Source organism: Antechinus flavipes, chromosome 1 (genome assembly GCF_016432865.1).
Source record: "Antechinus flavipes isolate AdamAnt ecotype Samford, QLD, Australia chromosome 1, AdamAnt_v2, whole genome shotgun sequence".
Classification (NCBI taxonomy): domain Eukaryota; kingdom Metazoa; phylum Chordata; class Mammalia; order Dasyuromorphia; family Dasyuridae; genus Antechinus; species Antechinus flavipes.
In genome coordinates this window covers 641,324,607-641,352,583 of record NC_067398.1, presented here as the reverse complement: position 1 = coordinate 641,352,583, position 27,977 = coordinate 641,324,607, and the positions used below count along the sequence as shown (strand labels likewise).

The 27,977-nt window shown below is 42.5% G+C and overlaps 1 protein-coding gene across 1 annotated transcript; it reads right to left on the bottom strand.

Moving 5' to 3' along the window:
- On the bottom strand, positions 1-27,954 carry PTP4A3 (protein tyrosine phosphatase 4A3). Its single transcript, XM_051971163.1, has 5 exons — positions 27,185-27,954; positions 18,911-19,003; positions 11,746-11,876; positions 9,089-9,163; positions 1-2,072 (listed from the first exon to the last, which is right to left on the bottom strand). Exons 1-5 carry the CDS (start codon positions 27,287-27,289, stop codon positions 1,955-1,957), a joined length of 522 nt encoding a protein of 173 aa, XP_051827123.1. The 5' UTR covers positions 27,290-27,954; the 3' UTR covers positions 1-1,954.
- Between the last annotated feature and the right edge of the window lie 23 nt (positions 27,955-27,977).

The window sequence follows — 27,977 nt, the reverse complement described above, 5'->3', positions numbered from 1 at the left end:
TTTCATTCAATTCAACAAATATTTATTAAGCACCTACTGTGTGCAAGGCACTAAAAGCATCCCAGGGTCAAGTCTGGCCCAGCCATCCCACCCCAAAGTGTCTCAGAAGGCTTTAGACAAAACCACCCCCTCCCATCTGCTTCTTCTTTAGGCACCTTAGGGCCCATTCATTCCTGTGAACCTGTGGCCAGGCCTGGAAACCGAATCCTTCCTTTTGGGCCAAGAAGGGAATCCTAAAAAAGCTGGAGGGGTCCTAGGGTGGGCCACAAAATACCAGAGCTAGAAGAGACCATAGGAGTTTTATAGTTCAGCCCCTCTTATTTTACAGGAGATCCAGAAAATTACTTGCCCAAGAACATATACTGAGAGAGCTCAACCTAAAATTCAAGTTTTTTTAAAGTCCCAGCTCTTTCTGTCACAAGGATTAAAGGTTAAAAAATATTCAGCAAGCACCTAATTGGGCAAGAGTCAGCCATCTTTTGTCCTTTTCCCAAGCCTATTTCTGCCCTGACCCTGTTCTTCACCTGGACGTCCGAGTGGGTTACCACCACCATTTACTGTTAGATCTCCCCCTATAAATAGCATGGCAGTCGCTTCCAGGGCAAGGTACACGGCTTCCCTTGCTCCTGGCCAAAAGAGCAGAGAGATGGAATGAGTGGCCTTGGAACTGCACTTTTCTGGGTTTTAGCACCCTCGTAAAATGAGGGGCTTGCACTAGATAAGCTTCAAGGTCTTCCAGCTCACCATCCGTGATCCTTTATCCTGTTCTTCAGAAGATGCAATTCCCAGGCCCAACCACAAGGTGCTGCCAATGACTGGACCCTCTTGTGCTTGGGCTTGCTAACACTCCAGGAGATACTAGGGAAAGTGGGGGGAGAAGGCGGTGACTTCCAAGCCCACCCAATGGAGGGATTCACCCCCATCCCCAGCAAGAAGGATGGCTGAGTGGGAAGGCAGGGACAGCTCTGTGCCCATCTCCCCAGTGGGTTTCCCAATCCTAGGGTCTGGGGGATGGGGATGGGGGATGCAACCTGGGAGCCAAGACCAGGTCAGGTTGGCACTGCCTGGGCTTCCTCACCCTCCTGCAGAGAGAGCCCAGCCACAGGTTAGGCTTTTATTGCATTTCAGCTTCTGGAACAATGGTTTGCCTCAAAAAGTCCAATAATTTAAAAGGTGATGACGACAAAAGGCTGAGGTGGGGGTAGGATGGAGGGTTGGATGGGAGAGAGTGGAGGAGTGGTGGAAAGTGAACTTAAAAAAAAAATCAATCAAACCAAAAGAAAACAAAATCATACCCCCCAAAAGCAGGTTGCCAGACTGGGCTGAGTCCCTCAGGCAGAGAGGGGAGAGATACATGGGCTGGGGCCGCGGGAAGCAGGATGAGTTTCCTGCTCCATGGTTGCAGCGATGGTTTCAGAGGAAGGAGTGAGAGAAAGAGGAGGAAAAAGGCAGAAATTGAGAGATAAGAAACAGAGAAACAGAGTCAGAGATCAGAACACTGGAGAAGAGGGAAGGAGAGAAAAGGAAAACAAGTTCGGAAGGGTGAAGGGAAAAGAGAGAAGGTTAAAAAGAGAGAGGACACAGGAGAGAGAAAGAGAAAAAGAGAAAATGAGAGAGAGAAAGAGAAAGAATAAGAGAGAGAGACAGGGAGGGAGAAAGAAGGGAAGAAATTACAGAGAAGATACGGGAGAAACCCGAGGAGACAGGAACAAAGATAAGGAGAAAAGACAGAAAAAAGAAGAGAAGAAAGAATGCTTCCCTTGGAGAGGAACAAACATCTGCCAGTGTCCCTTCTGTCCAAATCTTCATCAGCCACTGACCCGTCCAAGCCTGCGTGTGAGGGACAGGCTGTGTGTGTGTGAGAGAGTGTATGAGCTAGAGACGAGACAGAAACAGAGACAGAGGAGTCGGTGTAGGGCAGGCGTATGTGTGTGTTGGGCGAGAGGCTGCCGGGTTACATGATACAGCATTTATTCTTGTGGTTGTGCGGGTCCTTGAATCGGAGTCTCTGCTTTGGCCGGTACTTTTCCAGGTACGTGAGCTGTTTGCTGTTGATGGCACCCCTTCGCTTCCTAGGGGAGAAAGGGAGAAGAGAGAAGGGAGGTCAGCTGGAGGAGGAGAGTATGGACCGGGGCCCGGCTGGCTAGCCGGCACAGACTTGATTCCCCCCTGGAACTAGAGGGCACAGAGGGGAAAAGGGAGGAGGAAGAGGAGCCCTGGGCCAGTCCACAAGTGCTTCAGCCGGGCTTGGAGCAGGAATCAAAGAGACCACAGTGGACCTGCAGCCACAAGGGAGTCACATCACTCTGCACCACAAGGACCACAGAAAACTTTGGAGGTTCTTGAGGAATGGGGTTGACCTAGGAAAAAGTATTTCTTCCCTCTGGGCCCATTTCCTCCTCTGTAAAATGAGGGGGTTGAACTAGATTACCTCTAAGGTCCCTTCGAGTAATAAATCCTATGATATGATAAAAGAGCAAAAGGAACCTGGCTCTAAGACTAGAGAGTAGGGCTGGAGGGGAAGGGGGGTGCTGGGAAGGAGATTTCCAGCCTCACCCACCTGGTCACTGGCAAGACTGGGAGCCTCTAGAATGGACAAAGCTCGGGGTGAGGGCACAGAGAGCCGAGGGAGGCCCAGCCTGACACACCACAGGCCATCAGCACTGTGGCCTGCTATGCAAAGAGCGCTGGGTTTGGGAAAAGAACCTAGGAGCAAATCCTTACTCTGAAGCAGCTGTGTGACTCTCTGGACCTGTTTGTTCTTCCATAAAATGCAAAAACTCCTTTTTTCCCCCTAAGGTCTCTCGAGAGCCCTAAAATCCTATGGTCAAAGCCAGTTCAAGGCAGCCTAGGAGTGTGACAGGCTGAGGGGCCACCTACACAACTAAGATTTCATGCACATACTATGTGGAAACACACTCATCTAGTACATGAAGCAGCATCACAGTATCCTGAAGTGGAAGGAACACTAGAAGGAAAAGGAGCCTGGAGTCAAATCCGACATTTATGAATTGTAGGGGGATTCTGTGGCTTACAACTGCTGTCTCAACTCTACAGGAAAAGACATATCTACATGCAGATAGGAACCAGCATGTGTGCATAACTGTCTGGACATCGAGACAGAGATTTCTGTATGTTTAAATGCATATGTGAATAAAAGGCCACATACCCAAAGAATCAGGTCATTAGACCTGGACTGAAACACTCATGGCTGGGGAACCCTCCTCCTGAGAATGTTACTTCCTCTCTAGAGCACCAAGAAACTCAAACTTATCTACTAAATAGCAGAAGGACTGCTGTCTGTGTGAGAGAAAATCTCAGAACCTTGACACGATACGCGTCCATCCCACAATTATACACAAATTCCAACTTCTACAGCACAATTTACAAAGCTTTTCCCACAACTACCTTGTGAGGTAAAATGCAAAATATTGTCACTCCATTTACAGATGGACAAAATCTAAGATATGAAGTGGCTTGTCCGTGGCCATACAGCTAGTAAGTTATGTTGCTGATACTGAACTCGTGTCGACTCTAACACTACAATTTCTACCCTTCCTACTCTCCTTCAAATATATACATGCCTAAGTGTTTATATGCTTATACGAATGCAACATGAGCAGATACCTCTAGACACTTCCCTGTAGCACACAAATGCAGACCCACATATATATCTATTTACACATATAAGTAACCTAATTTTCCTTGCCCTATCACTACAGCTACAACTCTTCAAAGGCAGCATTACCTGTTCTTCTTAACTCTGTCTCTGCCTACAAGCTACTGAGAATCCCCAAATATATCTGCCCTGGACTTGGTAAAAGGAAGTAGGGCTTCTGTTCTAGGATTTCAATGATCCCAAATTTCTAAGATTTAGAGACAGCCTTGATGGGTTAGTAAATCAACAAAGCTCAGAACTTGGGAGTCAAGAAAACCTGAGTTCAAGTTTTGCCTCAGACACTTACTGTGTGACCCTGGTCAAGCCATTTAACTTATCTTGAACTCAATTTCCTCATCTATAAATGGGAATATTAACAGCACCTACTTCCCAGTGCTGTTTTAAGAATCAAATAACTTGTATAAAACGTCTTGCAAAACTTTAAGCAATATAAAAACAGTAGCTTTTATCATCTTTATTAGTAATATTATTAATTTCACTCATTCAGGTGTCTTCCTTCTTCTTCCACTACAGCAGCCCATTCTCTAGGAATTTCTGTGGCTAAAAAATTCCCTAATGCCAGACCTACAGTAATTTGATAAGCAATTGTATTTGGCTAAGCCAGTATAAAATATACAGTTTATTCTTGGGGCCTATTCTGCATGCCCTTCTGTCTGAGGATGACCTACCAGAATCTGAGCTCCACTGGACCAATTTTGGGCTGAGTCACTTCCTGTCCTACAGTGAAGCACTGTGGGTGAATGTTACTGCCACAAAAGTCTTTATTTTTTATGCATATTTAATCTTTCTTTTAAGAATCCAGAGTTTAACTTATTGACTCAAAGAATAAAAAGAAAAAGTTGCTCTTATAAATTTAATTCAATTATTGTTTGAACCCCCTGCTTCTGGGCTGATGGCAGAACAGAAATTTTCTCTTTGCTTTTTCAATTTTCTTTAGTGTTTTTAAGGGCCAGCTCAAGCTTTTCTTGATATGTGGAACATTTTTTTTTTCAATTTTTTTTTAATCACAAATGTGAATGGGTTGAATTTTTTCCACCAAAAGAAAAAGTTGCAGAATGGATTAAGTAATAAATTCCACTAACGTGACTATAGGAATCATAATATGAAATTTTTTGTTCCATTAAAATTAAGAGGAAATAAAATATATCAAACTAATAATGTAAGTACAAATAATACAAGATTGGAGGTTCTTGCTCTTTCTACTTTCAGGATATTACAGAACATCTAGCTCATTTCTCAAAACCCTGACTTTTCCCCAAGGAAGCCTTTACTGACTAACCACATTCAGTACAGTCTCCTTTGTCCCCAATGTCCCCCAGGACCAGGCCACTCATTCTTGTACCATCAGATGTTTTGTGTATGGCAAAAGCCATCTCTCTAGGCTGACTAGGAGCTCAGACCCATGGGCTTCAGCGCCTACAGGACTGATTCTTTTTCCCACCTACCCTAACCAGATGAGGCCTATGGGAGACAGCCTACCCTTCTTGTAGCATAAACAAGTCAGCCTCTGGGAGAGTGCACACAGGATCCCAGGAGCTAGCCAAGACACTACGGAGATGCCCAAGCCCAAATCCCAGGAGCTCCTTATAATCATGATCAGAGAGGGGGAGATCTTTTCATGAGATCCTTTTAGCACTAGGAAGAAGGGTCTTTGAAAAGTACTTAGGGAATGGCATTTGGGCATCAGTCTAAGAGATATGCTCTCTCCTGGGAAATGAAAAGGAAAAAAATCTAGCCAACCCTAACCCCTTCCCTCTGACCATAGGATTTCTGCATCAAGCCCAGTCCCAAGTAAAAATATGATATTTATACTGAGACTTCTTTAGGGTTCACAAATCTCTTTCTCCACAACAACCCTATGAGGTCTATAGGAAGCACAAATGAGATTTTTATTTTCTCCAGCCATAAATCAGTAAACAAGTTCAAACAAGTCAACGTGTTCAAAATCACACAAATAATCCATATCAGCTGGGATGTGAATGAAAGTTCTTTTAAATTTTTCTAGTATTCCCTACAGCCTCTAATTAGACCATAGGCTTTAGAGAGGGAATGAATAATACAGATCATCTATTCCAACTTCCTCATTTCATTTTTCAGTCCACTTTCCATTTTTATTCCATTCCCTTTCCTCCATTCTCTAGTTCTATCCAGTGAAGCAAAGTGAACTTGCCCTGGACAACAGTTCATATGCAGAGCAAGTGGGACAATAACAGTTTTCCCCAAATGCTTACTATTCAGATTCCATTTGGAGTCTGGATTCAGTTCTGGGCCCCAGAGTTTAAAAGGAATTTAGAAAATCACCTAGTCAAAAGAGAAAGACATCTTAGGAAGGGCTGGCACAGGACAGAGGGAACAGACTCATCCTATGAAGTCCCAGAGGGTAAAATTAGGGACAAATGTTATTGGAGATGAGCCTCGGGAGACATTTAATCCCAAATAAGCTCAAACAGGACTCTCCTCTACTGAATCCCTGATAAGCAGTTACCTGGTTCCCAATACAAGAACTTCCAGAAGGAGAACAGTCACTACTTTCCCATGGCAGACCACATTACCTATACCACTTTTTTTTTTTTTTTTGATCCACAGTAATGACACACAGTAAGTGCCTAATAAGTGCTTAAGGAATGACTAACTTTGACCTAACTATAACTGCTAGGAAAGCCTAAACCTATCCCTCAACACCTCTCAACTGCCTCCTCCTAATGCTTCTAGGGCTTTCTTCTGTAACCAAACAGAACAAGTCTGTTAAAACCGTCGTGGCAGACTGCAAGTCCTCTGGGGGAAATATTCCTTCAGCTGATCCTCTCACGTCTCCCTTCCTCACACCATTGAAACTATTCTAATAAAGCCTCCCTCTGCAAGGGGAAAGGAGGTTGAAGTAGAGGAAACTCCAAAATTCCCTCCAGCTCCAAAATTCTATGACTCCATGTCTTCACTCAGATGTTTTCATGGGAAAGCTCACCTGGGGTCCCCAAGGATCCCCAGGGCAACTGTTGCTGCGTTCCTAAGCCAGCCTTGGCAACACTGTCTGTAAATACTCACAATCCCTCATATCAGCAGAGCCCCAGTTAGCTTTTCAAATAAAACAGTCTCATTTTATTCTTACAAAAGATCTGTAAGATCAGGACAGCAGAAATTATGTTCTCTATATTCCAAAGTAGGAATTTAAGGACCAGAGAGGGAAAAGTGGAATTTCTAATGCTATATGTCAAAACAGCATCATATGAATTACCCCAGAATCTTCCAATCTACATGACAGAATCTGAGAAAGGACCTCTCATGTCACCTGGTTCAACTCATCCCTGAACAAGAATGCCTTCTAGAACAAGTCAGAGAGAGACAGACAGGGACAACATAAAAATACAGATGATAGAGCTTGATGGTACAGACAGATGAAGAGACAGATGGATAGACAGATGAATAGATAGATAGACACAAGTAGAAATAGATGATGTATACTGATGATAGACATAGATGAACAAATGAATAGACTAGCAGTAGATAAACAGATTTGACAGACGCAGGAGAGATAGATGGTAGAGATACAGATAAACAGATATGTAGACACAGGTAGAAATAGATGATGTATATTGATGATAGACATAGATGGACAACTGGATAGACAGGCAGGTAGATAAACAGATAAAAGACAGAAACAGAGATAGATGACAGACAGAAGGTAAAAATAAATGAATAGACAGACAGATAGCTAGAAAAACAAACAGATGAAAAGTTAGGTAGACACAGACAGAAATAGATGACAATAGACCTAGATGGACAATATGAATAGACAGGCAGGTAGATAAACAGATAAGGGACAGAGATAGAGATAGATGACAGACAAATGGTAAAAATAGATGGATAGAAAGACAGACAGGTGAAAAGTTAGGTAGAGACAGACAGAAATAGGTAATGTATATCGACAATAGACATAGATGGACAATATGAATAGACAGGCAGGTAGATAAACAGATAAGAGACAGACACAGAGAGATAGATGACAGACTGATGGTAAAAATAGATGGATAGAGGGTCACGTGGATAGAAAAACAGACAGATGAAAAGTTAGGTAGACATAGATAGGAATAGATGATGTATATTGATGATAGACTAGATGGACAAATGAATAGACAAGGCAGGTAGATAAACAGATAGACCAATACAGAGAGACAGATGACAGAGAGAGATAGATGGATAGAGAGAGAGATGGATAGAAAGGCAGACAAATGAATATAGAGGCAGACACAGATGATACAGAACAATGATACAAGACAGAAAGGAAGATGAAGACAGAGAAAGAAAAAGAGATAGAGAAAATGAACAAACACAGACTCTAACAGTGTCCGACAGAAGACTCAGTAAGAGAAAATTCACACTCTTATTTGGCTTCTGGACTGCTCTGACTTTTAAAGAGCTTTTTCTTTACACTCAAACTAAATCTTCTTGCCATTTTTACTCATTAGTTCTAGCCCTTTCCCTCCTGCATATGCCAGTCTTTAAGATGCTTGAAGATGTCAAGGGTCTAAAGCTTCTTTTCTCAAGACTAAACATGCCTGGTTCTTTTAACAAAACCTAAAATAAGCATACTATAGCCTTAGGAAACACAGAATCTGGAAAGATGAAGCCTGAGGGAAGGAATACATCTCCCATCGAAATTTTCTCTACATTACAGTTCATTACTGTGCCTATGAAAGGGTGACAGTTACTGATTACTATAGGGACAGGGATGTACCTTTGCAATAATAAGATGCTAAGGCCCAGGGAGAAAGTCATTTGCCCAAGATCACATAGCAAAGTCACACTCAGAGCCAGATTTCAGAGTATAGATGTCCTTGGCGCCTAACCTGGCTTCTCTTCCTGTCACTCCCATCCTGAAGCTCTATCTCAACACCCCCCCTTTCCCACTTCCACTTTCTATAGAATGCAGAACAGGGATTATCATGTGCTTTGTGATACCATGAAAAAAAAAGCTGGGAGCCACGACCTGGTCTTGACCTATCCATTTAGTCCAAATTCAAAGAATTTTTCTGGGCCTCAGGCCTCCATTTTTTAATTGTAGTTACAGTTTTTAAATTGATGAAATAGGAAGTAAAAACTGTCCATGGACCAAAAAGGCCCCAGTAACCTACCAGAAATCTATGAAAGTGAAATATGGTAGAAAGACTGAAACTATTTGAAAGGAAAAGTCCTTTCCTCTGGTCTGGCAGTGCTTCCATCTTTTACACTTCATCCTTGGAATAAAAGTCTTCTCCATATTTATTCCCCAAAGGACTGAGCACATTGAGAGGTGCTAAGGGGAAAGGTGGGTTGGAAATGACCCTATTGCCTTGTGAGCCTGACTCCTATGACAGAAAGGGGGCCCCTCTCTCACCAAAAAATAAGAATCAAATTAACTTTCTGGGTACTTACTGTCTAATGAACTGGATGGCATCTTCATATTTCATCCCACTCTCAATCAAGGCCAGAGCAACAAGGACAGGAGCCCTAGGAGATGGACAAAGAGGTGAGAATTATTGTCAAAAGTGATGAAGACTCCTTCAACCTTCTCCCTCCCAACTTAGCCAATCAAACCAAAAGCTGATATGTTATAGTAGAACTAAACTCTGTAAGCAAGAGACCTCAATTATTTCTCAAAACCAACTCTTACACAAGGTAAGATGCTCCACTGTGAGCCTCAGTTTTTCCACCTACAAAGAAATAATAATTCTTAGATTATCTACCTCACAGAGATGATATGAACAAAAACCATTTTATAAGCAAGAGCTACAGGAGTGCAGTGTAACTACTCAAATTACTCAAACATAGCTGGGTATGAAGACAAAGAGATAGTTATTATGGTCTCTAGAAAGCCAAGTGTTCGGAGATAGTGGTAGGTGCACACTAAGGTGGTTCTTTCCTTCAGATGAAAGAGAGGGAGTCAGGTCAGTTACCCAGATGAATTTCCTCACTGCAAGATTTCCCTGAAAACTTTAATAATATAGGTTTTTAGTAGATTTGCTCCCTCCCTTGTTTTCTGTTCACATGAATCTGACTCTAATTCTTAAAGGAGCAGCTCTGAACCCACATTCTCTAGTCTTACCTGGAGAAGAGTCTTAACTGCCCACCCAGTTTACACTGATCTCTCCCTCTTCTGAGGGCCTATAATCAAAAGCATCTTTATCATTCAAAGAATTTCTAAATGAAGAGACTGCCTAAAAGTCTAAGTAAGAGCCCTTTCTATAAGATCCTTGACAAAGGGGACTCTATACTCACTCAAAGCTCTCCAGAGAAATCATTACCTCCTAAAGCAACCAACTCCACTTTGGGACATTGTCTATTAGGAAATTCTTGCTTATGTTGACCTGAAACCTGCCATTTCACATCGCTCTGCCAGCTAGAACCAAGGCAGAACAAATCTAACCTCTCTTCCACATCGTGCCCTGGTTGCCATTCTTAGGACACGCTCCTGCTTATCAATGACATTCCCCAATTGTGGCACCCAAAAGTAAACACAATATTCCTTAGGTGGTCTGATCAGGGAAAGCATATAGAGCAAGGATATCCTTGCTCTGTATGGAGACACAGTATTTCAATATAGTCTAAAATTACATTAAGAGGTTATCATATAGTGTCTAAGATGGTTATCTCTTCTTAGGTCTATGTCTCACCTCCACTACAGCAGACTATCAGTTCCATGAAGGCAGGAACTATGTCTTATACCTCTTTGGATTCTTACCCTACTCTCCCCAATCCTAGGACCCAACACACAGAGGCCATTTGAATGTTTTCTAATTTGCAAACAATATTCATTTCTTTTCCCTGTCTTTTGTTGGGTGAAAATATTTTTCAGATCCCAAAATTCAGAGTTGGAAAAGACTTCAGGGATTCAGTAATCCAAACCTCTCAATTTATAAATGAAGAAAAGATGACCCAAAGAAATTGAATGGCTTGGAACTGAAGTCATCTGTCTCTAAAGCCTTTCCAGTAATTATACCATAAGACACATCAGGGTGATACTTTAAAATGGGAGAAAGAGAGAACACATCAGATGATAAAAATCTAATTTGAAAAAAATCAACATCTAATCCCTTAATTTTGCAGATGAGGAAATTGAGGTCCAGAATGATTAAGTAACTAACCCAGAATCACACAGTAGTGAGCAAGAATGACGAGATCTGAAACCACGTCCCTAACCTCTTAACATAAAACCCAGTATGCCTTTCACCACACCACATTGCCAGTGGAGAGAGCACTGGATTTGAAATCAGCAAAACTCACCTTCCTGAATTCAAATACAGCCTCAGGTACCTACTATCTGTGTTACCCTGAGTCAGTCACTTACCCCTGTTTGTCTCAGTTTCCTCATCTGCAAAATGAACAACAAAAGAAAGTACCCTACTACTCCAATATCTCTGCTAAAATAAAACCCCAAATGGGGTCACAAAGAACCTGACTATGGATGGCTGTCATTCTGGCACCTCTGCAATGGGGCGCAGAAAAATCACTTCCACCAGTATAGCATTCACTAGTAAAAAGCATTTTGTGAAAGAAAAGATCACCTTATTTAATGAAAACTAGGTATTTAATGAAGATGAAATACCGTGTCTCAATATTTACTTTTTAGGTAAGGGTCCAACCAGCTGGTCTCTGAGGTTTTTTCCAGCTCTAAGACTGTCACTGTGATTCCAGGTTTTAATAGCAATTTCAGTGTGAACTAACAGTGTGATGTGGCAGCCAGAAAATATTAACACAATCTCAGGTTGTATCAACAGACCAAAAGTACAGCCGCTATGAAGAATTTTCAATGACAAAGGATTTTTTTCTTACTGGTGGCAGCCAATGAGACTGAAACTCTCCAGTGATGGAGATTCTACCATGTCACTCTGTCCAGAGTCCAACCCTCATCGTTTGGAAGTCCATTCTTGTGTCTAAATCTCAACCCCTCCTATTATGAGTCTCCTTTCTCCCATCTAGCCTCAATCCTCCCCTTGGAGCAGCAATGATGGAAATCCTTAGACATCCTTCTCCTGGAGACTTTCTAAAATACCTAGCCTCTACTGTCCATCCCCTGGGCCCTTCAGACTCACCGCCCCAGGCCAGCCACGCAGTGGACAGCAACACAACTGCCAGGGTCTTCAAAAAATTTGGTTTTCAGCAGGTTGAGCCAGTCTTCCACAATCTTGCCAGGAGGGGGAGCTCCATCATCAAAAGGCCAGTCCTGAGTAAAGGAAGAGAAAACAAGAAAGAACAATTCAGAAATTTAAGAATACCTGGACAGGCCCAATTTGGGAATGGGAGCAACCTCTGAGGGCCCAACTCATGGCCTACAATAGACAGCTTCTCTCTAAAACAGATTCTCTCTAACCATCCACACTCAGAAGTAGGACTGATCTAAAGTTCTCAGGGAAAGAACAGCCATCTCAAACCTGAGAAGGACACCCCAGTTAGAACATCTATAACAAGGAGTTATCACCCACAGATACCCTAAGAGAAGGAATTCACAAGAGGCAACGTAAAAAAATACAAAACAAACATCAGTCCAGAATCAAGGGGCCTGGATCTGATGCCATTTCTCATACTTAATAGCCATAGGCAAGTCCTTTTAAGTTCAGTAAGTCTGTTTTGTTCACTGTGAGATGAAGATAACGATATTTATGGTACTGAACTCACAGAATTATTGTGAAGAAATCACTAGGTAAATTTTGTCTGGAAAAATATTGGAGGACTTTGGTGAACTCTAGGCTTGATGTGAGCCAGAAAGAGTGATATGAGGACTGAAAAAGCTGATGCTTGGGATCCCATTAACAAATATGTCTTCCTATACTTTAACATATTTAACATGTATGGGACTACTTGCTATCTAGGGGAGGAGGTGGGGGAAAAGAGGGGAAAATTTGGAACAGAAGGTTTTTTGCAAGGGTCAATATGCTGAATAATTACCCAGGCATATGTTTTGTAAATAAAAAGCTACAATAAAAAACAAACCAAAAAAACAAACAAACAAACAAACAAACAAATATGTCTTCCAATTCAGGCCACTTCCAATGATCTTATGATGAGAACCATCTACACCAAAAGTGGGTTTGTGGAACTGAATGTGGATCACAACATAACATTTTCACTTCTTTTGTTGTTAGCTTGACTTTTATTTTCTTTCTCATTTTTTTTCCTTTTTGATCTGATTTTTCTTGTGCAGCAAGATAATAAGTATATATGCCTATATTGGAGTTACATGTATTTTTACCATATTTAACATTTATTGGATTACCTTCCACCTAGGGGAGGGAATGAAGAAAAGGGGGAGAAATTGGAACATAAGATTTTACCAAGGTCAATGGTGAAAAATGATCCTTGCATATGTTTTGAAAATAAAAAGCTTCAATTAATATATATATATATATATATATATACACACACACACACATATATATGTCTTCTACTCCTCTGCTCACTCCTCTGAAGAGGTAAGAGGGTCCACAAGTATAGAACACTACAATATACTTTCAATCTTTTTAGATTTTTGGTTTGGTTTGATTGGTTTCACTGATCTTTTTTCTCTTCTTCCTGGCACTCCCAAAAAGATCTGAGTTCAAATTTTATCTCAGATCCTTACTGGGCAAGCCATGTAACCTTTTTTTTTTTTAAACAGATGAGGAAATTGAGTCAGTGACTTACCCTGAGTCACACAGCTATTAAGAATCTGAGGCTGGATTAAAACTGAGATTTTCCTGACTCCAAGTCAACCACCCTCTCCTCTATATCACCTAGCTGGCATGATTCTAGAGTAAAAAAGATCCCTGAGATCATCCAGCCCAATATCATTTCTAAAAATAAGGAACATAAGGAGTGAAGAAGGGGAGGTAAAAGAGAAGGGAGAAGCTACAGATCAAAGATGACAGACTTAGACTGTCACTTTGCCCAACCTAGAGCACAATCAAGATTCCAAATCAGGATTCAAACTCTGTGACTTCAAATCAAGTATTCTTTTCATGCTTAAATCAGCTCTTTGTAATTCTTCCCCCATTTCTTCTCTGTCCTCTGGGGCCAATCAGAATCAGTCAAATCCCTCCATCCCCAAGAGGGCCCTCTAAAAACTTACCACTCCCAAGACTAATAGTTCATATTTTTAAAGAAAATGACAGTTTACAAAAGATTTCCCTCATGACAATTCTTTGATATGGAGTGGTCTAAATATCATTAATCTCACTTTACAGATCTAAGAAACAGAAGATAACTACTGGTCTGTATCCCAAGGAAATCATAAAGGAGGGAAAGGGACCCAACACATACAAAAATGTTTGTAGCAGCTCTTTTGGGGGACATTGGAAAATGAGTAAATGCCCATCAATTGGGGAATGGCTCAATAAATTAATGTAAATGAAAGTAAAGGGATATTATTGTTCTATAAAAAATGAACAAGCTGATTTTAGAAAGATCTGGAACTGATACTGAATGAAAAAGCAGAACCAAGAATACATTGTACACAGTAACAGCAAGACTGTGTGCTGATCCACCATGAAAGACTTGGTTCTTCTCAGCAGTTCAGTGATCCAAGGTAATCCCAATAAAATTTGTATAGAAAATGCCATCTGAATCCAAAGAGAGAAATATGGAGACTGAATATAAATCAATACATACTAGTGTTTATTTTTTTTCCTTTTTCTTCTGTTTTTTTTTCCTCTCATGATTTTTCTCTTGTCCTGATTTTTCTCTCCCAAATATATATATATGGTTCATTAAAAAATGTGTATTAAAAAAATTAATATAGATATATAACTAGGAAAAAAGAAAACTTAAAAAATATAATAAAATACAAAAAAAGAGATAAAAGAAAAAAGAAAACAAACAGAGGTTAAGTGAGGGACACTCACTAAATTAATAAGTGATTACAATCCAAGTAGATTGGCTCCCATGCATGATGGGTATATGCGCACACCCAACCATCATGTCACCCAAATCTTCTCTTTTCCAGGTAAATATCTGGAATTTCTTTAAGGAATTCTCATCTGGCTTGCTTTCCTCAATCAATAAGCATTTATTAAGCACCTTTTTGTACCAGACACTGTTCTAAGTTCTAGGGATGTAAAAAGAGGCAAAAGGAAGTCCCTGCCCTAGAGACGCTTACAATCTAACAGGAAAGACAACATGGAAAAAAATTATTAAAAAGCAAGCTATATAGAGGATAAATAGGAAATAATTAACAGAGGAAAGACATTAGAATTAAGAAAGTTTGGGAAGAATTAAGAAAGTTTGGGGAAAGTTTTCTGTAGACAGTAGGATTTTAGCCGGGGTTTCAAGACAACTTGCTGAAATCTAAGTCGGGTCCACCTTGCTACATCACCTCAAAAAACTGAAATAATTCAACCTAATGAACAGGGAATTCTCAATTAAAAAAAAAAAAGCTTACAGAGATCCTTGGGCCAGATAAACCTTCTTTCTAACATTGACATTTTAATCAACTCAATTTAGTTTAAATAACATTAAACAAATATTATGAGCAAGTCTCACAGGGACTACACACAGGAAAAAAATGACAAACCTTACACTCAAAGAGTTGGCGGTGTAATAGAAAAGTATATAGAAAAATAAGCTATTGTATGAGTTATAATGTGATTGGGGGGAAAAGGAGAGATCCAAGCAAACTGATGACAAGGAAGGAGGATCTTCCCTTTCCCCTGGACCAGACAGAGCAGGACTGTTCAAGAAGGCTTCTAAGAAAAGGTGTTATCTGAGTTACAGTCTCTGATCTGAGGAAAAGGCCTCAGAGTTCACTCTGTCTAATCTGTACTTGACCCCCCCCCAAAAAAAAAAAAAAAAATCTCCTCTATCATACCCTTAAATAAGCAGCCACCTAATCTACTGGGGAGAGTAAATTTCAGTAGTGAGGGGGTCTCCTGGTCATAGAGAATCCATAATCTTCCAAAGCAACCCATTCCATCCAGGACAGCTCTAATTGCTAGGAAGTTTCCATATGAAGCCTAAATATTCCACTTTACAACATCCACCCATCACTATAGGGGTCCACCTTATGCAGCCAAACAGAACATGTTGACTCCTTCTTTCATACACATCCCTGTCTTCCATAGGACAGTCCCTCATAAAAATGATGAATCATCATGTTCCCTTTAAGTCTTTTCTCCTACACAAGTTCAATATCCTCAGCTTACAAAGCAGCCTTCACATCACATGATTCCAAGGCCTTTAGACTACCCTAGCCATCACACTCTGGGTGCTTTCCAGATTCATAAACATCCTTCCTGAAATGTGGTCTCCAGACCTAAACACAGTCCTCTCAGAGGTACCGACTAAGGCAGAGTGCAATGAGACCATCATCTCCCTTTTGGAGATTTTGTGGAGGGATTCTCTGTCTCTGCAATACAGCCTAAGATCCCAAAGTTTGGGGCAAATATGGCACACTGCTAACACATACTCCTCTCCTACCAGAATTCCTCAGATCTTTTTCAGAAGAACTGTTTGTGTAGCCACAGTCCCCTTTCCCAACTTGCTTTTGTGATGTTGACTTTTTTTTTTAATCCAATGTAAGACTTCAACATTTATTCATATTAAATTTTATCACATTCAGGTCAACTTAATGTTCCAATTTATGGTGCTCTCTTTGGCTTTTAATTCCATCAGGGAGAATAGTAGCTATCCTTCTCCTAATTTTGTATCACCTGAAGATGTGTTAAGCTAGCAGACTTTGATCCAAGTCAAGGAAAAATCAGTGATACTGCCCATCCGGATGCTTGCTGATTATCTGGGAATGAACATAGGATTGTAAAAAATGACCAATGAGCCAGTGAGCCTCAAGAAAACAAATCTCATGTAATAACCTTGGTAAAGTATTCTTATCCTTCCATGAAAGATGCCATTTTATCTGTGGAAGGTGGTGCTCTAGGAGAAAGGGAATCAAGACCAGACTACTTAGCTGTCCCCAACAATAAAGAACAATAATAATAATAAAAGCTAATATTTGCTATGTGCCAGGCACTATGCTAAGCTGGGGGTATAAATTGGCCTTAAGGAGCTCAAAATCTAACAGGGGAGACAACATCCAACTAAATATATACAAATCACATTAAATAGGGAATAATTAACAGAAAGGAGGAATTAAAATTAAGAGGGTTTGGAAAAGGCTTCCTGTAGAAGATGGCATTTTAGTTGGCACTTAAGAGGAGCAGTAAGGGGAGATGAGGAAGGAGAGCACTCTAGACATAAGGAACACTCAGAGAAAATGCCAGAGCCAAAATCAATGAAGCACACAGGAGTCAGCCAGGTCCAATTCCAATCTGTCCAATGACCGGCTGAGGGGACTCTTGAGGGCTGGGCAGCAGACTTCCCTCCCTGGGAAGGAAACAGTCATGTTCTCTTCTCAGGAACCAGAAGAAGGGCCCAGAAACATGAACCGCCTTCCTGTTCTTGTTGATGAAGCTTCAGCACACCTGACTGAGACCCTGGGGAGCTGAGGCCTCCCTGGGGTAAGGAAAGCCAAGGAAACAGCTCCCTACCTGCCCAGAGGCAGCCCAGGGGATAGCGAGGACTAATTTCAACTAAAGCTAATACAGCTGGCTGAGAGCGCCGGGGCCCACAGAAACAAAGCTCTGGTTATCTCTACCCCACCTGTCCTTCAGGGTCCCACTCTATCCAAGTTCTAGGAAACCTTCTTCACTTAATCCTTTCCTTGAATGCTTCCAGCCTCACCATTTAAACTATGCAACAGAGTAACACAGTGCATTCGGCAATCTATACCCATTTGACAAATGTTTCCACAAAATCTCTGTGTGGTTAGCAGGGCAAGGAAGGTAAGTTACTCTCAGTGTACAGAGAGAAAACTAAGGTGACTTTATCTAGAACCTCTATCTGTTCTAGGTATAGAACAGTCTGTGTTCTGGTGTGCATTCTGGGCAGCCTCTTAAGGAAACATACAAATAAGAAATAAATTCACTAATCATATGCTCAAAATTCACAAACAAGAAAACATGTGTGTTTATACAGGCTTGAACATGGACACAAATATATACTGCAGCATGATAAATATGAAAATATGTATAGAAGAACTGCACGTTTAACATAAAGTGGATTACTTGCTGTCTAGGGGAGAAGTGGAGAAAAGGGAGAAAAATTTGAAACACAAGGTTTTGCAAGGGTAAATAGGGTAAATACTGAAAACTATCTTTGCCTATATTTTGAAAACAAAAAGCTGTTATTAATTTAAAATATATATATATACACACATCCACAAAACACCCACAGGTTTCTACTTAACCCATAGGTACATACACACAAAGCACATATGAAGGTGAGTTTGTATATAACAGCATCACATATCCCTTCTTCCATCTCTGCTTTAACATAAAGTCTCTGCTAACATGCTACAACTCAGTCTACCAGTTGACAAATAATCATTAAGGGTCAGGCATTGTGTTAAGTGCTAGGGACACCAAAAAAAAAAAAAAAAAAAGGTAAAAAAAACCTCTCCCCTCAGAGATCACAACCCAACGGGGCAGATAAGGAGAAAATAAACACATACAAGCTATACATAAGATAAACCGAAAATAATCAATAGAGGTAAGGCACTAAAATTAAGAGGGGTTGGGAATGGCTTCCTGCAGAAGGTGGGATTTTATCTGTAACTTAAAGGAAGTCAGGGAGGTCAGTAATCAGAAGGAAAGGGGGATGGGCATGGGGAAGAGCCAAAGAAAATGCCCAGAGCCAAGAGATGAAGTGTTGTATTCTTGGAGGAGCCAGGAAGCCAGGGGTCTCTGGATCGAAGAAAACATGGTAAGGTATAACCTACCATGACTGGGAAGGTAGGAGAAGACTAAGTTGTGAAGGGTTTTGAAAGCCAAAAAAAACATTTTGTTTTTGATGCTGGAACTGATAGGAAGCTGCTCAAACTCACTGAGAGTACCAAGCTCCAAAGCAAACCACAAATGGGGAATAGGACTGCCTCAGCCCAGTGGAGAGAGCCCTGGGGTCCAGAATCAGTTCAGCAGATGCCTTCCTGTATCACTGTGTCCAAGACACTATCTACTGCCTAGTCTTTGATTTATTTTTCTCTATAATCAGGGGACTGGATTAAATGACTTCTAGGGATCTTCCTGACGCTCACATTCTACGCTCTAAAGCCCCGAACAGCTCGGGCAGTTCAAGATCTAAGAGACTATTAATTCTCTGCCCCCTTCCTATCCCTGGGACTTCTGACATCCCATCAGATCAGAGAAATGGCCCAAGTCCAGGGCCTGTGCTCACCATGACAGTGATACCATCCTTCTCCAGCGGGGTCTTGTCATAGGTCACCTCGCATACTCGAACCACGGTGGTGGCCCCATACTTCTTTAGATCCTGCAAGAGAAAAGGAAATTCGTCACTCAAGAAAGGAAACCCAAAAATCCAGCTCCCAGACCATCTCCGCCTATTCCTTTTCAAAGAAAAAGCCACAGGGAACTAATTCCAACAAAGGGACCTAGCTTCCACTTGGCCTGAAGGCTCCCTGAAAAATATGGAAGAAATAATAGTAATAATAATAATAACCATAAACAATACTTACCAGATTAGAGCATTTTACTCACAGAATCCCTCATGAGGCAGGGTCCACAAATATCACTATACCCATCTTACAGAAAAAACTCAAGAGCTAATTTGCCCAGGGCCAAACATCAAACAATGTGAAAACCAAGTAAAAACCAAGTTGTTGTTTTTTTTTTTTTTTTAACTCCAAATCCAATGGATGATGACTAGAACATTAGACCTGATACCAGGACTGCCCACCCTCAGATCAATTCTCCTCTCTGCCACAGACTTCCTTTGTGATTTTGGACATCTCTCTCACTCTGAGTATCAGTTTTTTAATCTGTAAAATGGGGACAATTACCTGTGGCACCTACTTCCTGGGTGGTCATGAAGCTTAAACAAGATATACTGCATTTTGCAGACTTTAAAGAGCTAAATGTTTGGTATGATTACTGTGCTGGTGAGCATTATTCCTACTAAATACTACACAGCCACAATGGTTAGTTAGTGCATTAAGCATAGAATCAGGAAGTTGTTCTTCAGTCATTCAATTAGGTCTGTCTGTGGCCCCATGGACCAACCATGCTGCCTGTGGGATTTTCTTGGCAAAAACACTTGGCAAACAAACAAAGTGGTTTGCCATTTCCTTCTCCAGTAGATTAAGGCAAACAGGGTTAAGTGACTTGCGCAGGATCATACAGCTAGTGTCTTCCTGGGGTTGGAAAGTGCCCGGCACCTAGTAATTACTTAATAAAAGGCTTGTTCTCTTCCACTCTGCACACCTCTTTAAGATCTACAAAAGTAATTTACACATTGTTTTTTATTTTTTTATTTTTTGCTGAGACAGTTGGGGTGAAGTGACTTGCCCAGGGTCACACAGCTAGGAAGGATTAAGTGTCCGAGGCCAGATTTGAACTTGGGTCCTCCTGACTTCGGGGCTGGTGTTCTATCCACTGCACCACCCAGCTGCCCCAGTAATTCACACAATTGAAAGTCAGTTAGGTGACAGTGAAGAAAGTGCTGGGCCTGGAGTGAGGAAGAGTTATCTTTTAAATTTATCAGACATTTGAACTAACTGTGTGACACTCAGCAAGTCACTTCACCCTATTTGCCTCAGTTTCCTCATCTGAAAGATGAGCTGGAGAAGGAAATGGCCAACCCCTCCAGTATCTTTATCAAGAAAACCCCCAATGGGGCCCCCAAAAGTCAGATGTAACTGAAAAACAAACAGCTAACATGATCTTATCTCATTTAATTCTCAGAACGGTGCTCTTGTTATCCCCATTTCCCAGGAAACTAAGGCTGAGAGTGATTTTTGTCCAAGAATAAGTGTCTGAGGCAGGATCCAAACTTGGGCCTTCCTGACTCCACTTATTCTATCCATCGGACCACCCTGCCTCTAAAATAATAAATAATCCAGACTGACTCCGGACTCCTAGGAAGCCCTTAACGACTGAGAGGTCCATCCCCACAGCCCTAGTAGTGAAGGTGCTAAGTGCTAGTGAGAACCACCAGGCCTAAGGAAATCTTCCAAATCTACACCTGCTCACCCTTAATATTAATAATCACCTCAGACTTTGGAAACCGACCCAGGCCTGAGGCTGAGCCCCAAGGACCCACAGGGTGGGTTCTGCCCCTCAGCAGGGCCCAAGCAGGAATCTCCCAGCCCCTTCAAAACAGAGGGGCCTGAGGGTCAGGGAAGACCAGGCAGCCCCTCTCTGCTGCTACGCAGCCAGGGCATCTGAGGTCTGGGCAACTCAGAAAAACCCAGATCATTCTATCCTGGAAGATAGGGTGGAATAGAGATACTTAAACATAGGCCTCTTGGGCACTATTGAGAAAGGCAGAGAATTTTCTGAAAGCTAAAGATCCTCCCCAGGGAAGTGTCTTTCCTCTGTCCCTCCACAGGGCCCCCAGACATGGGAGGCCTGAGAGCAAGTCGGGTAGAAAAGCTGGCAGCAGGCGCTGCTGGCACTGAGCTGAGCCAGCCCCGTGGCCCTCTGCCCAGGGCCTTGGGATCAGACACTCTGATGTACGCACAGATTCCTGGAGCACGAAGGGACCTCCGAGCCCGTTCAGGCTAAACCCCCCATTTTACAGATCAGCTGATGGAAAACCTAAACAGAAAAGGGACTGCTCCAAGGTCACACGGCCCATCAGGGACAGACTGGATTCCATTCCCAGCTGCCGGGCCAAGGTTCTTAACATTCCCCAGCGCTGCACGAGGGGCCTTCCTCATCAGCCACCATCTCTGTCTCCCTCCCGGGGCCCCATGCTTTTACTTCCCTTCCCAGGCAGCCACGGGGCCCAGGCCGGGGGAGGACACTGTGCTCAGCCCTATCTTTTGTTCCCCTCAGACCCCGCCAAGGACAGGCCTGGGTGCTGGGAACACCGTGTGATCACTGCCTAGTGAGGAAAGCTGAGAGAAGATGGGGAAGGAGTGGTGGGGGAGGGAAAAGGAAAGGGCAAGTGGAAGGGAGGAGTAAGTGCTGGGAGGGACCCAAGAAAGAGATAGCCAGCAGATCAGCCCCCAGTCCTACAGATAAAAAGAAAGCACAGAGCCTCAGCAGCAGTCATGTGTCAGAGGCAACCCTCAGCCGGCTCCTTCTGGCTGGGAGGCCAGCCTCCTCAAGGCTCTCCTTCTGAAAGGTTTCCAAAGCTCTGTCTTCCCACCCTCGTGGTATGCAGTGTACTGTCATTCCCATTTTGCAGGTGAGGGAAGTAAGGCTCCGGAAATTCAAGGTGCTCTCAATTACAGTCAATATTTTCTTTCCCCTACTATTTGTGCTTAGCACACATATAAACTGCTTAGCAAAGTATCAAGCACTATATATTTCCTTCTGTCCTCCCTCCCTACTTCTTTTTTCTTCCCTCTCCTTCCTTCCTCCATTCCTTCTTTCCAGCCCTTTTTCTTCCTTTTTTTCCTTCCACCTTTCTTTCTCTCTTCCATCCCCTTACTTTTTTCTTCCTTCTCTCCCTTTATTCCTTCTTCCTTTCCTTCCTTTCTCTCTCTCCATCCATCCATCTAATTTTTTCTCTTTTCTCCTTCCCTCATTCTCTCCTTCCTTTCTCCTTCTCTACCTTCCTTCCTTCTCTCATGCTTTCTCCATCTCTCCTCCCCTCCCTTCCTTTTTTTCTTACCTCTTTCCCTCCCTCCTTTCCTACACAGCCACAGTCCAATGCCTTTCAGGATCATCCTTCAGTCTGAAAGTCTCACTAAGGCAGGCTGCAGAATCTCAGACAAAGAGATAACTTAGTCTGACCTCTCACTGACTTTCAGGGGTCCTTGCACCTATATATACCTCCTAGAAAAGAGAGGCGAGGGTGATACTTCTTGAAGCTAGGGTCCTGCTCAGGATCAACTCTCCACATATCCAATAGGAAGCTGCGTGGGAGCACAATTTCCCTACCCTTAGAGGGCAAGAGCAGCGGAATCAAATAAACCACCACCACTGCACAAATTGTTCCCCACAACCAGCTAGGTGATGTGGTGAATATGAGTACTGTGTCTACAATCTCAAGTTCAACTTCAATTCAAGACCCTTCCAAGCAGTGTGACCCTAGATATGTCTCTTATGTCTCCGCCAAACTTTCCTCAATTGTAAAAGGATAATAATAGCATTTACCTGCCAGAGTTGTAAAAGGGACCACAACAGCATTTACCACCCAGACTAGTGATGAGGATTAAAATAGTGCAAAGCACACATAAGGCATTTAAATAAACAAATGCTAGTTTGTTTGTTTGTTTTTTTACCTCCTTCTCAAAACAATACTAGTCCACTAAGTTAGAGTTCCAAGTGACCCTATTATGCAGATGAAAAAAGTAAATTCAAGAGGGGAGGTAATTTGCCCAAAGCTAAGCAGCTGAGCCCTCTGGACTCCAAGTTCATATTCTTTCCTTTAAGTTTTGTTGCTCCTCAAACCAGCCACTCCTAGATCTAGAATCCTGGTGCTCCAGTAGGAATCCACTCCGATTCCTTTGGTTAGGGAAAGCAACAGATAGAAAAGGATGGAAGAGAGGAGGAAGAATAAAATTCTCTGCTAGAATAGTTCTACTTATAGAAAGCTCACTACCTATGACTGTTGGAATGTTCTGAGTCTTAAAAACATTTCTTCATATTGAAAAACATTTATCTCTATAAATTCTATTCCCTGAAGTATTAAATCTTTTTCTTAATGAAGGATTCTGACAAACCCAACAGAATTCATGCTCAGCAATGAGCCACATTCTCTTTCTCATCAAAGCCTTAGATACTCTTGACTTGAAAACCATTCGAGGAGCCCCTTTAGAGTTTAAACTTTGGAGAGAGGCGAGGGCTCAGCCAGAATTACAGCTCCCTAAGGTTGGGCCAAGGGCATTCCCCTTAGGAGGATCCCCATCAGCCCAGAGCCAGCCCCACCTCAGCCCCACCCTCCAATCTAGGTTTGCCCCAGGTGGAGGCTCAGCAAGCTTCCTGCCAAAGATAAGGAAAGGCCAAATTCTTTTCCTAGACCTCCCTTCCTCTGGAAATAGTCTTCATGTGCTGGGAAGGGGCCCTGGTGACAGCACAAGGCCCACTCAGAGGAAACACCCCCACCCACCCCCAAGAATAAAAATAGCCAGATGCCCCAGCGAAATGCCACAGGCTATTTTGAGGGCTCTGGGGCTTCCCCAAAGGAATGCAAGGGCCTCAGCTCAAGAATAAGAACAGATATTAGGGGAAAAGGCTTCCCCTTCCCCTTCTCAAAGCAAGGCCTGAGGTGCAACACTGCGGGAAAGGAGAGATTCCTGGGCTGGGGAAATCTGAAGGCCTGAGGTCCCAGTTGCCCCCTAGGCAACTTCTTTGATGGACAATCTCCAGCAATTTATTCCCTCTCTCAGGAAATCAATCTCCTCGTCTAATGAATGAGTTTGGACCAGATCATCATGTGCAACAGAGTGATGGTGAATTTGGGGACTTGAAGCTCACTTAACTGAGCCAAGTTTTAGGGTCACAGGCAAAGCTGTGGGGTGAGAAGTCTATCTCTGGCACTAAGGAAACAAAGCTCACTCACCAGGTCATCTGGGGATCAAGTGGGTGACCTTTGTCTCTTCAGCACTGAGTTCTAAGCAGAGACCACAAAGTTTCATATGACTGGGCCAGAAGCCAGAGGGGCTGTCTCAGGCAGGGATGCCCGCACCCAGTCCCAGTACTTCCCCAGAGCCACTCAGAGCCAAAACTCAAGAGAATTGGGAGCTGCAATGCTAGGTTTTTAATGTTCTGTAACTGAAATCCCCTTGATCTCCAAGGCAGATTTGCTGAGTAAATATCTTAAAGCTGACTCACCAGTATTCTCAATCTTTCTGAGAATCCCATTTCCTTCCACTGTGGAATCTTAAGAGCAGAAAAGTAGCTGATAATTCATATCCCTCATATCCTAAAAATCCCAGAATCCCATCCTTAAGAGCTCAAAGAGGGCTCAGCAATCACCTCATCCATCTTCTTCTGTCTGACTCATTTCAAACCCAGAGTCATCACCTCTCCACAGACCCCTCACTCCATCTGAATACCTCCTATGAGGGAGAGCTCACTACTTCCAGGGAGTTCTTACCATCCCTACAATTTTACACAATTCTACCTTTTGGCAAGTCTTTTTTAAGTTGAGCTGATATCTGCTTCTGAAACCAAAAAACAAGGGGGAAGGAGAAGGGAATAATCATTTAAATGCCTACTAAGTGCCAGGCACTCTGTTAGGCACTTTACAAATACTATTTCACTTGATCTTCACAGCAACCTATTTTAGAGTTGAGGGAACTGAAGCAAAAAGAGTGACTGGCCCAGGATCACAGAGCTAGTGTTTAATTCTGGTTTGGAACTTGGGTCTTCCTAACTTCGAGTCGGGTGCTCGGTACAATGAGCGACCTAGCCACCTCAAATGGCAGCCTTTCAAAATCTCTGAGCAACTGTCCTTGCAAAAATTCTGTACTCACACCGCTGATTTTTAAAATCCAAAGTCAAGACTGTGCATTTAAATCAATTCAATTTTACTTTACTAGATTAAACCATGGTTCTATAACCCAAGTCAAGACTTTGCATTTAAATCAATTCAATTTTACTTTACTAGATTAATCCATGGTTCTATAACCCAAGTCAAGACTTTGCATTTAAATCAATTCAATTTACTTTACTAGATTTTAGACCATGGTTCTATAACCCATTGGGATCTGGTCCAATCCTGACAGAGTTTCCTGATTTAGCTCTCCTTTCTAGTTTCATGCTATCTGCAAATGAAGGATGACAGGGAGAGAGAGGATCTGTGTTACCCTACGTGGTACTATTCAGCTCCCTTTTTCCATACCTCCCCTGTTGCAATAGGCAGAAAACCTGAAGAGTGTGGAACTGATAGTGAAAAGAACCCAGGATACAGCTGAGTTTCCACCACAAACTCTAGGATCAATAGCAAGAAGAAAGGGCTGCAGACCAGAGTTCCCAAGGAGAGTTTAGCCAAATCACCAGGAAGTACAAGAGGGCTATCTGCAGAATTAAAGCGAAAAGTTTTCTAGGAGGAAGCATCATCAAAAGCTGCAAGTTCTGTGGACAATGAGAGATTCTACATAATTTGCCTGTTAGCTGTAGGTTCCACAAATCCTACAGAACCTTGCTAACAGGATCGAATAATAAATCACAGGACCGGGGGCATCAAGGGACTTTAGAGGACCACAGATCTAGAGTTGGGAGGAAGGTCAGTTAGTCCAAACCTTTTATTGAAAGAAAAGGCAATTTAAAAGGAGGGGGAGGGCTTGCCTATGAGCACCTAAAAAGTAGCACAGCCAGAATTTGAACCCAAGCTCTTTGATTGCCACCATGATGCTCTTCCTAAAAGCCAGTAGAATTGGTCCTTCAAACCTCCGCTGGATTCTGCCAAAGGGAGAGTATAGCAGAATGCTGGACAAGACATCAGGCAGCAGTAACAAGCCAAGGGATTCTGCAAAGAACAGCTACATCACCAGCTGAAGACACTGTGTCCTGGGCGAAGGGAAGAAAACAAGTGGGACTCCTTTTCAGGCACATAACCCCCGTGGCCAGCATAAACCTTTAGGGACATTTGTCCACAGTAGCACGCCAAGTCAGTGACAGAGCTGGGGCTCAAAGCCAGCTCATCTACAACAGCTTTTTCCTCTGGGCCAGAGATGTGAGCAATTATCTCTCCATACTTTAACGCTCTGGGATTTTGCTGGTGTGGGGAGAACTGCCACTGGCACAAATCATACCCCTTTGATACTATCGCAGTGGTTCTCAAAGTATGGTCTAGAGCAGGAATCCTCAAACTTTTTTAAATAAGGGGCCAGTTCACTGTCCCTCAGACTGTTGGAGGGCCGGACTATAGTAAAAACAAAAACTTTTTTTTGTGGGCCTTTAAATAAAGAAACTTCAAAACCCTGGGTGAGGGAGATAATCATCCTCAGCTGCTGCATCTGGCCCACGGGCCATAGTTTGAGGACCCCTGGTCTAGAGAATCCTGGGGATCTCTGAAACCCTTTTAGAGGGTCTACAAATTCAAAAATAATTTTTATTTCTAATATGGTAAATGTCTATAAATGTAAGCCAGATAAACAAAAACGCTTTGGAGAGATCCTCAATAATTTTTAATAAGATAAAGATACTGAAAACAAAAGTTTGAGAACTATTGTACTATAGGATACTGTCTTGGTTTTCTCAACCCAAATAATCATCATTTAGTGTCTGAAAATGGACCTCTCCAAACTGAGCCTTTCCAGGACCTGCAAAGACCCAAGGTTACTTCCACATCACACTGTGATATCAAGAGAAGACTTGTGGAGGTGAAGGATTATTATTACTAAAAATCCCAGAATCCCATCTTGAAAGCTCAAAGATCTCAGCAATCATCTCATCCACCCTCTTTGTTTTATGGATAAGCAAACTTGAGAAATGAAGCGTTCTGCCCTAACAACATAAAATTTAAAATAACAGAGCTCATATCTGAGCCTCTCCCCATTGTCCCCATACATCCCGGCCCACTGGAGGGAGTTACCTCAATGAAGGTGTTCAAGGTAGCATTGGTAGGGTTGTGAGTGATGAGGAACCGCATGTTCTTGTAGCAGACCTCGACAGGGGCTGGCCGGTTCATCCGAGCCATGGTGTGGCCTCTTGCGGCAGCAGAAAGGTAGGAAAGGGGCCAGGGAGGGGAAGGCCAGAGGAGTGATCAAGGATGGGAAAAGGTAAAAAGGGACCAGGGTGCCTGTGAGATCCCTACTTCCACCAAAAAAAAAAAAAAAATTAAAATAAAAGACCCAGATGAGAAAAAGAGAGCCCTGTGCTTTGTGAGGAGGGTGAGGGGGAGAGGAAGAGTTAAAAATCAACACCCCTCAAAACCAACACAAATGTTGTGCAAATGTTATCGGTTTCTGGGAACGTGTTAAGGTTGTCACAAGGGTCCTAATATGTTAAAAAGAAAAAAAAATCACCAAAAAGTCTTCCAAAAAAAAAAAAAAAAAAACCCTCCTCCCACCCCCAAAAAAGCCCTCCTATACACGTAACAACCAGGCCAGGTCAAGACTCCAGAATTTGAAGCCAAATACTTATAGGGGGTAGAATGGGGAGGGGAGGACCCCAAGGACGAAGACCATAGATCCTGCTGTTCTCCGAGCTTCCTTCTGGGCTGGGCAGTGGGACACAGCTGTACACAGCCCAGTCTGTCCAGCAGCAGGCAGACGCTCAAGGAGCCTCCCTTCCTTCAGCCTTCCCTCTTCCACCCTTGGGGTGGGCAACCAAAAGAACAGAGGAATCCAAGCTTAAAAAAAAAAAAAAAAAAACAACCAAAAACA